General features: G+C 40.1%; 1 protein-coding gene across 1 annotated transcript in view; it reads left to right on the top strand.

The window, feature by feature from the left end:
• STK3 (serine/threonine kinase 3) overlaps positions 1-10,853 on the top strand; it is a 450,433-nt gene extending 439,580 nt beyond the window's left edge. The window contains exon 11 of the mRNA XM_082257854.1: positions 9,439-10,853. Coding sequence (XP_082113980.1) covers positions 9,439-9,597 — 159 coding nt within the window. The 3' untranslated portion in view covers positions 9,598-10,853. The remainder of the gene's footprint in view (positions 1-9,438) is intronic.
• Positions 10,854-11,062: the final 209 nt, after the last annotated feature.

The following is an 11,062-nucleotide window of genomic DNA, read 5'->3' as shown; positions in this document are numbered from 1 at the left end:
TGTCCAAGTTTATGTACGCTGCCTTACTGTACCTGAAATGCCCACTAGCAAGAAACATTTTATTTCATGTTTTACTACAATTCATTAAAAAAAAAAAAAAAATGTACAGTTTATGTACTGTGTTTCATGACCGGTAATATAAGAATATCTCAGTACCTTTCCAAAGGGTTATAAAAGGGGACAAAACACACAAATGAGAGTGCAAGACAATAATATCTAAAATGTTTGAAGGCATTGGACTCTCATAAGAAAGTCGCAAAGAATGAGAAGTGCGGGGAGGGAATCATTGAGAGTGCTGCAAATGTTTTTAAGGGCAGAACATCTGCAGCAACATACTGGGCAGAGATAACGGAGCTGCCTTTGTTGGCTTGTTTTAAACCCCTCCTTTTTATTTTCTTTTATATTTTTTAAAAAATACAGAAGTCTTTTATTTGGTACATTGTAACATTTGGCTCTGTTTTTTATTGTAGGCTGACGAATGCACAGAAATATTCATGAAAAAAATGTAATTTATTTTTGTAAATTGGGTAATTGTATCTAGCAATTGCAGTAGTAAACACGGGCACACTGCCATCACCACACTACAGTGGCACCTGAAGTGCCATCTGTAGGCAAAAAAATGTATTTTGTCAAGGATTCATCTAGCCTGCATGTGATAACTATGCCATAGCTTATATAGAGATCATGTAATCAGGAACTACTCTAATTGGTTCCTGATCTTTAATGTGTGGATGCTTGGGTATCCTCCAAACTCATCTCTAACTGAAACTCCATATTCCTGCTTTCTTGTACTCTTGTAGGTGGTGGACTGGGTCGTTCCCTGCAGCTCAAGGGAGCTGTGGCAAGGGGAATAACCCAACCCGCAGCTCATTGAAGTACAAAAAAAATGGGAGTTTCGAGTGTGGGTTAGAAATCAGTTTGGTGGAACGCCTGAGCACAACTCTACTGAAAAGTTTGAACTCCCTTATGTCCCACGTGTGCTAGGTCACTCACTCACTAGCCTATTTAACCCAGTATCAGGATCACAAATCTAGAGATTGCATTTAAAAAAAAAAAAAGTCAGTAACTTTCATTTTTTCTAAATTCTTGTTTATATGCATCTATATTTAGAAGCAAAGTAACATTTCTGCAACTGCCCTATACGCGTTGCTGCCCAGCAGTGCAAGGAGATGCAGTAAATATACCTGGCACTACTACCTTTGATTAAGATGGAGTGCATGTCCTTTCTGCTCACACATTTCTGTCAAAACTGCTCACATCCCTTGTTAGACCCCATCCATAACTTAGCAGACTATATCAGCAGCATAGCATTTGGATACAGTAAGCCTGTGGGCAGGCTATAGATGCTAATTTACCTAAATATTTTTAACGAGTAGAAAATGAGCTTAAAAAACAAGATCTCACTTACCACTGAAGCTGCAAGCACTGTGGAACAATTCATATATACAGTTCGCAGCTGAAGCACTAAAATTATTCATGCATTTCTACCTCACAGAGCACCTGGTCTTCACCATGCTCTGATAAAAAAAAAAAAAGCCCAACTCCTCCAGAAAAATGACTGCCGCCTCCACACACAGAGAGAACAAGGCATATTAAAGTGGTTCTAAAGCCTTAAGGTTTTTCACCTTAATGCATTCTATGCATTAGGGTGAAAAACCTTATATGTTGCAGAATCTCCCTCAGCCCCCTTATTCTTATCTGAACCCAATCCAAACCAGCTACGCGCATGAGAGCAGCGGCTCTCACTGCTGCCTCCCTCCTCCCCAGGCAGTTTGATAGCAATGGGAGCCATTGGCAGGGGACAGGGCCGAGCCACTCGCTCTGTCTCAGTAGACAGGGCACCTCAGGAGTAAGCCCGCACGGGTGCCCCTATAGAAAGCTGCTTTCCATGGGGGTACTTGCCAAAGAGGAGGAGCCTGGGTCGCCAGTAGGGGACCCAAGGAAAGGAGTATCAGGGCTGCTCTGTTAAACATTATACAGGGCAGGAAAGTATGACATGTTTGTCATTTTAAAAATAATTTAAGCTTTAATGTTGCTTTAGGCCAGCAGTGGGGAAAAGTTCAGCTGCAAGGAGACCACAGGCCAAATACTGTGGACTAGCCCCTTGCTTGCCTTTATGGGGCACAGTTAAGATCCACATTGAGCCTAAGTTCACACTAAATGCGGGTTTGAAATCGTGAGAGTTCCGCTGAACTTGCATGGTTTCAAACTGGCATTTCAGTCCGACTTTGGGGGTGATTTGAAAGATATCTGTGCGGGTTCATGCTCTGATGTCTATTGAAACCACCCCTGAAGTCGCCAAAAGTAGTGCAGGAACTACTTTTGGGAATCTGTGGGGCGCCAAAAAGTCTACGTCACAGCCATTTTGGACAGTGCCATTGCCGGCAAAAGTCTCAGATTTGGCATGCGATTTGACATGTCAAATCGGCCTGATGTGAACAGGGGTTAAAAGATGTTTGCTGCTATTGGCATTTCTACAAAAATACTCCTCATAATGTGTGTGCATTAAGTATAAATCTCCAAAGCAATTTCAAACTGTTTCCAATATGTTAAGTATATTGTTTGTCATAAAGTGTTATATCCAGACTGTATCTTTTTATGTTCCTCAGTATACTGACAACTAACGAATGGGTATGTAATGACTTTATTGAACATTTGCTTCTACCAGAAGCCCATGCAGAATAGGCCTAAAATTCAGTATTCCCTGTGAGATATTCCTTTCCATAATGTAAATGTAGGATCTGATTCATCAGGGTACCTGAAAAAACTTCCTGCTTGATAACTATATCAATGGAATATATCCATGTAACATTGTAATACCAACAGAGTGTTATTAGAATGACAAAGTGTTTATATATTTTATCTTTGTCCTCTTTTATTAGCGTGGTGCACTTTTTACTTCAGCAGTAAATGTAGATGGCAGTGCTTTTATTTTGGTTGCGTTTACAGTACCATACTGCCTTTCTTTTATGGTATGTTATTTAAAATGTACATAAACTCCCAACAGTTAACTTCTCAAATTTTCTCCCTTTTTGCCTGTTAGGTATTCCATTAAACATTGGTTATATCTGTTCATTAAGTGCATTATAAAAACTTGTGGATCCTAAAATCCAATGCTGTCTTGTGCACTCTGCAGTGGTACCAGCCCAGTCCATTTTACCTGTAAGAACTTTAAAACACCCCCCCCCCCCCTTTGTTATGGAGATGATGAAAGAGGGAGGTGTTCTTATGTCCTAAAACACTCCCTATCCTAGTGTGACAACTCTTCTCCATAGATACTGTATATTGTATCTATGTATGAGTGATCACTGTCACCTTAGGACACTTAAGCCTGGTACACACTAATAGTTTTTGTTTTTTTTTTCCGTCAAACCCAGTGGGCTGAACAAAAAAAAAAAGTCACGGCTGAAGTTGGAGCCATTGTACTAACAATTCGATGTTAGCACAGCAATCTCCCCTGCTGTGTTATTGTGTTCTGACAGGAGGGTGCCCCCCCTCCTGACAGAACACTCTCAGCCAGTCCCGCTCAGGAGCCAGTAGGCAGACCTTTTTCTGACATGCCCCTTCGACAGAAGCCAGCTGAACACAAGAACACAAGGGCCGTTTGTGGGCCGATTTCTTTTGAACCGTCTGATGTCGCCCGACATTTGCCACGTGTGCACTAGGCTTAAGTGTAGGCAGGACTCATGGTGAATATACCGTTAAGGATGTGGCACATGCCTGGAGATCCTGACCGTAACATACTTTTGTTCTAGGGGCACAAAGTGCACAGCATCTGTCACCCTAGGCTGCCCATCCCTAATTTGGACTACAAACATTCCATTGCATCGAATGGGTTGTGTAGTTCAATGCCTCTCAAGCACCAGGTAGGAACTAGCACATCTGTGGCCCAGCTCTGGGAGGCAACTTCCTTCTTGCTAGGCTGTCCAATTTCCTCTGAAGCCCCCTTACCAACCATGTTACTTCTGGGCATTACTGTCCTTCCTGCCATTTTTTCGCCTGGAACTGTGGGCTAAGCTGTGCGCAGTTGTATATAGTAGCTCAGTCATTTGTCTCAATCCACAGCCCCTGTTACCTCCACCGGCAGGTGCAGGAGTCCTGCCTTAAAGCAGAACTTCACTTACAATCGGAAGTTCCGCTGTTCCTACTCCTCCCCCATCCTCTACCACTTATTAAAAACAGCCAAAAAACCTGCCCAGGTGAGGACAATGCTGGATCCCTGGACTGGTAAGTGTCTGTTTATTAAAAGTCAGCAGCTACAGTGTTTTTTTCGGCTGCTGGCTTTTATTTCTTTTTTTTAAATGACCGAAGATCCTCTTTAGGGAACACTTCAGGTAAACTGTGAGCAGTTGAAGACTGCAGTCTGCAAAGTGTGCAGGGGTGAGCAGTGTTAGAAGAGAGTTGGAGGTGAATGGTTTTGCAAGAGGGTGGTAGGGGAAGCAGAGGTGAACTCTATTGTAAGAGGGTAGTAAAGGGTGCAAATTTTGCAGGGGTATGCAGTGTTGCAAGAGAGTTGGAGGTGAATGGTTTTGGAAGAGGGTGGTAGGGGAAACAGAGGTAAACTCTATTGTAAGAGGGTGGTAAAGGGTGCAAAGTTTGCAGGGGTAAGCAGTGTTAGAAGAGAGTTGGAGGTGAATGGTTTTGTAAGAGGGTAGTAAAGGGTGCAGGGCTGCATAGTATTAGAAGAGGGTGGTAAAGAGTGCAGGGCTGCGTAGTATTGGAAGAGGGTGGTAGGGGAAGCAGAGGGGAACTTTATTTTAGGAGGGTGGTAAAGGGTGCAGGGCTGCGTAGTAATGGAAAATAGGTGCAGGGGGTGCACATTCACTGTCCCTCAAAATATGGTCATAGCTGAGATGATCTAAACCAGGAATGAAATGCTGTACTCCCACAAAGGACTTGCTCTATTCTAAAACCATACTGTCAGATTATGATATGTTGGAAATAGTGGGCTCAAAAACATTATTATCCAGATGTCTGGAAACTGCACTGCATGTTACCTCACATTGCAAACAAATGGTTATGAGCAATAATTGTATTTTTTTAGTGACTCCTTTTAAAAACAATATCCTGCATTTCCATAGGAACAAAGATATTCTTTAACATAGGCCTGCTCTAGCCATTTTGCCTTTGTCATTTTCAGGGTAGAAAACAGATGTGCAGAGAGAACTGTAAATCAGAGTCTAATTATTCCCTGACACTATGAATGAGAAGCAGTCCCAGTGTGTGACAGCCGCTAATGGAGAGGAGCTGCAGTGATGTCACTACCACTCTTTAAAAAGGAAGGAACTGTGAAGCATATTTACTGAGAATGACCTGGGTCTGTCTCATTGTGTGACATTTCCCCTGAATCATTGCTTCACTTACAGGATAGTAGACTGCCTAGCAGTTAAAGCAGAAAATCCTGAATGTAACTGCAGAAGAGATGATTGTCCCAAATAATGGCTTGTGATCTTATCGCTCAATAGGTATTTAAAACTTAAATAGAAACCCATTGTTGTTTTAGTAAAACATTTTTTCTGTGAAAACAATCTGAATTTGCCATTACCATATATTTTACATGCCGCTCCAGGCGAGTTCAGGCACCACACTGCACAATCGTATCTCAGATGCTGGCTCAGCTTACCTTCTCCAAAGACATCACCTGTATGAGCAACAGCAATTGCGCACATCAAGATGCAAAATAATCTTCCTTTATTAAAATAGCCAGCAGGCACAAGTTGTATTCTGACATGTTTCGCTCTAGGCACAGAGCTTTTTAATAAAGGAAAATTATTTTGCGTCTTTTTGTGGCATTCTTGATGCTGATACAAATTAATTTCCTGTTCACATGAAGGTGATGTACCTGAGGCCCAGAAAAGGAAATATAATTATATCAACTGGTAAAGGTTTCTTCTACTGATTCATCATAGAGGGTTGTGCTGTGTAACATTTTTTTGCCCCTTTGTGCCACTTTTGTGACGAAAAAAAACTCCTGACCTGTCCCAAAAATGGCCACTGGATAGAGGCCACCTAATCTTTAAAACTAGCAGTGCAAAGCCCTGTGTGATCCTGTCCTGTTCGCACCATTGTGGGTTTTTCTTAGATGCAAACCCTCCACATAATATCACCATTGTTGTGTCTTCAAGTTCTTCACGAAAAGCATCAAGTCCATTTTTTTTTATGAAAAAAACATTTTTAGCAAACAAGTACATTTTTCATCTTGAGACCGTGTCTCAAAACCATTATCATTGGTCATTATACTTAAAATTAGAAAAATTTAACTATAAGCTTAGTGTCAATTATTATTTTTCTCATGAACGAATCCACAAAAAACATCCAAGAGTTGAACAAGTTCTTGCATAAAAAAAATTCATGAGTACAGGCAATACAAATGCACAAAGTTGCACACCTACAAACCAGGGTTCAACAAAATGCTATTGTTCCAGAACCAAGAGCAGGGAGATCTCAGATGAGACTTCTTAGTGAAGTTTTATTAAGCGCTTGATGTTTTGTGTGCAGCCAGTCTTTTATTGTGTATTTATGGAAAATACCTGTTGCGATCTTGCCATCTTGCATTGTCCTTGTCGTTTCCTGTGAACTGAAAATAAAGAAAAGACAATGTTATTGTTCTTTTGTAATTGTCTAGTCCAACCTTTCTCAACCAGGGTTTCGTAGAACCCTTACGTTCCTCCAGAGGTTTCTAGGGGTTCCTTGAGCAATGGACAATTTCTGCCTCTTAAGCCTGATACACACTAATATATATATATATATATATATATATATATATATATATATATATTAAATTCAAGCCAGTGGGCTGGCCGAACAAAAAAATATTAATAAAAGTTAAAAAGCTTGCTGTACTAACTATCCAATGTTAGTACAATGAGCACCATTTCCCCCCTGAGTTATTGAGTTATTGTGTTCCAAAAGGGGAGCTGCACCCCCCCAGAACACACTGGTCAGCTCCGCCAGCACTGATCGGTTGCCGGTCTTCCAGCTTCTGTCGGACAGGTTGGTGTTACACACAGGCTAAATGTTCAACAGAAACCAGCCAATATTTGGCCCATGTGTACCAGGCTTTAGATAAATATTCATTGACAGCATTGATATGTTTAGCCCTTTGGCTATCTGTGGGGGGGGGGTTCTTCCCCTATAACCACAAATGTAAGTAGCATCCTTCCTAGTGACCATTGCACTAATGTACCATGAGCTTTACCTAAACTCATTATTATCTGGGGTTCTCAGTGATTGGAACGTTTTTGCTAGCGCTCTTCCATGTTAAAAAGGTTGATGCCCCATTGATACAACATGTAATGGGGATGAACACAAGCATATATTTGAAGCCAGGCTGTCTGGCAACCATCACTGCCCCTATAGACACAATCAAGAAAAAAGCTTGGATGGGAAGAATGGTATTTACAGAATTACCAAGTGAGAATTAGGAAGAAGTTTGAAAAAAAAAAAAGAAAGCCACTACTTCTAAGGACTTGTAAGCTGCCATATATTTTATTGTTTTTCAGTTCAGATGTGCTTTAAAGACACCCTATAATCTCTTTGACTTTCAATCATGCAATAAAGTAAATTTGAGATTTACTATGGCGTGCCGCAGTGTTGGGTTCTGAAAGACTCGCACTCTCCAACTAGTTAATTGCTTCTTTCAGAGGCAACATTTTAACGGTCTTTGTTACAAAGTGCATTAATCACAATGAATGTTTTTATCATCAGTCAGATAGCCATTTCATGAAGCCATTATTTATGTCCGGAAGCTTTGTCGAGAAAATATAGTGTATGTAAGCTGTGATCAATAAAATATAGCATCTTCCAGCGGCTCATGTTAGATGAAATGACACCCTGCAGGGTACTTGAAATCTGCTCCGTGACCGTGATGTCAATCGCAGCTTCTGTTTTTCTTTAGAAATCAAAAAATTTAACACCATTTTAAATGGAACTCAAGCTTTGTTAACCTCTTCCCATATCTCTGTATTGCAAGGCTATTAGAAGTCTTTTCTTTCAAACTCCTACATTTCTGTTTTTGAGATGTTTAAAACACTCTTTTCTTTGGTCTCGAAAATATTTTAAAGATGAGAGCCAAATGGGAGATTGGGGTTGTGGCAGAGCTTTTCAGTCGGTGTAGCAACATCAGTCACATGTTTCCCTTAGTGGCAACTTTATGGCATTGGCATAGATAGATTCTAGTACAGTTTTAAGAGAATATATTGTAAAATAGTACAAATTTAGCCTTAGAAAAGGATAAATATTAGGGATACATCAATACCTGTGTTTTTTTTTTTTAGGAGCCAGTACAAGTCCCGATATTTGTGCTTAAGTACTTGCTAATATAATTTACCAATAACATGCGGTGTGATTTGAGCCCATACAAAATGAAAGGGCTAAAAATGCACTGAAACAATCGCATGTTCGAATCACATGCGGTTTCCTGCACCTCTCCTGTGTGAACCCAGGCTGAAGTCACTATGACAAGCCAGGGTTCATACAGGAAACTTGCCCCATAAAGGTATCGGATTTAGGTATCGGAGCATTCGCTTGAGTACAAATACTTGTGCAAATGCTTAGTACCGATACCAGTATTGATGCAACCCTAATAAATAAATATAGTGTGTATGTATGTATGTGTATATATATATATATATATATATATATATATATATATATATATATATATTTTAAAGCAGATTCTATATAGGATGCAAACAAACATGTTTTCACTTTATTCTGGAGCTAGTCCTCTAGGTGCCAATTCCAGGAGTTAACTGAATTAGAGGCATTTAAGGTGCACACAGAAAGCCAAGGCTGTAATCTAAAGCAAAACTTTTATGTTTAGCATTGATGCATATGATCTTAGCAAATGGTAGCCAGATATTTGTTGTAGCATCTCTACTGTGTATACCTCTGAAGATGGTGCCAACAACAGTGAAGTACAACAACATGTAGCAGCCAGTCAAGCATCATCATCATTTAGAATCAGTCGAAGCATGCCAAAGAAATAGAAATTCCAATTACTCGTTATGGGTTACTGTAGAACAATGGTCTTCATAGATGTAATTCAGTAAAGCCCTTCGCTTTCACACTCAAGAACATTCATGGGTTTTCAGCAGATGACCGCACACTAGCTTTCCTCCGTCCCTGACATTCAGGAATTCCATCGGCATCACATGAGAAATGGCCGCTGTCAGTGGAGCCGCAGGAAATTCAATTAGACTTAATGTTTATTTTATCTTAAACATCAGAGCTCTTTTATATTGGCATGACAGATGCCACTATGGATGATTTGTCATCTGTGTCCTAAAATAATGCGCTTCAGTTGTTTGCCCTAAAAATAACACTTTCTCAGACAATGTTATTCTATTGTTGTTTTTTTTTTTTTTTTTTTATGTATAAGATAATAGGATATAGTTGTTATTTTATTATTCATTTGCTTCATTATTTTGCCCGCAGCTTAAGAATCTCAGCTTTGAGGAGCTGCAGATGAGACTGAAAGCTTTGGACCCTATGATGGAACGTGAAATTGAGGAACTGCGGCAGAGGTACACAGCAAAGAGGCAACCTATCCTGGACGCAATGGACGCCAAAAAGCGCAGGCAGCAGAACTTCTGACAAGGGCTGTTGTGTTCACAAGAACCTTATACACACTTGGACTTGAGTGCTTTTTAGAAACTCCTCAATTCAAACCTGTGGTCACCTCACACAAATGCTTTCCCAAACAAAACTATGAACATGTGTTTTATCTCTGCACAGGCATTAACAATGTTCTCTTCCTCTCAATTTGAGCAATCTGTAAAGCAGGGCTGTGAGTAGTATCTTAAGCCCTACACATTCTTCACTTTGTTCCCATCCTGTCATTGAACTGTTTTGGTTGCCTATATAGTAGAGCCCTGTCTGTGCATGTTCTTTTGTTACAGGTGAATAGAACTCTCAGATTCAGGAGAGGAAGAACTCTTTCAAGCAGATCACCTGTGTCTATATGTGGAGATAACAGCCAGCATAGTCTTTTAATATTCCTTCATATCAATATTTCAGGGACGTGTGTTTGCACCTTGGTAAATATTAATTTGCCTTAAAGTTACAACTTATCTATTTATTTCTTTGTGTTACATCTGAGTGTGACTTACTTTAGTGACCAAACTGCATTCCATGCTTGTGCTTATTGGAGGGTCAATTCATTCTTGTTTTGAAGGTATAATCTCCTGGAGATTTCCTGTACCTATCCTGGATTTTTATTGTGAGGTCTCTGCTTCTGATTTTGCAGGTACGTCCGAATGCTGCAACCACTCCAGAGAGGTCTGTCTTCATCTTTTTGGAAAATGGAGCAAGAGGAGGGAAACTCTTGTAGTGTTGAGGTTATTGGCAGAACCAGTAATTCTAGTGGGAGAGCTTGCAGTTGGGGTCCCCTAGAGATATAAGTAGGTAGTGGATGTTAATACCTGTCTTGATTGACTTGACCCATCAAGCTCTATAGTTGGTTTTTAATGGAGGAAAGGAAAGTAATTGGTCTTACCCACTGCAATTTTTCAAATACTTAGTTTTGTTCTTCAACTTACTGTAGGATTCTGAATGGTTACAACGAGCAGGAGATCATTTTCTGTCCTTCAGTTGGGTTTACATAGCCCTACTTGTTCTACGTGTTTTCTAAATCTTTGTATTCTATGCAGGTGTTGCCTATTGCCTTCATTCCCTTTACTGAGAGGGTTATTTTATCCCGGCATTGATTAGGAAAAATGATGATGATCTATCGTGTCAGACATTTATTTGCAGAAATTTCTCAGGATATTCTAGTAAATTTATATTTTTATTATAAGTGGGTATAATGCACAAATGTCCCTGCAGGAGAGATAATTGGTTATTGTGTTACCCACAACAACAAATTGGATTCCTTCATTTTTTGTTTCAATTCCAGTATGGGGATCGTAAAGAGAAATACTTGATTGGCTGCTATAGACCAAAAGTACTGTTCTTTCGGAGTTTGGCACCATATTCCTTGACTTTAGGTGCAGCATCGCTGAGCATTCTCCAAAGTATGCTGAATAGATATTGAGGTTATTTACACAAGGCAAAGGTATGT

This window comes from Pelophylax lessonae, assembly GCF_965119305.1.
Source record: "Pelophylax lessonae genome assembly, chromosome: 5".
NCBI classification, from domain to species: domain Eukaryota; kingdom Metazoa; phylum Chordata; class Amphibia; order Anura; family Ranidae; genus Pelophylax; species Pelophylax lessonae.
The sequence above is the reverse complement of the archived record's forward strand: the minus strand, read 5'-3'. Positions and strand labels throughout refer to the sequence as shown.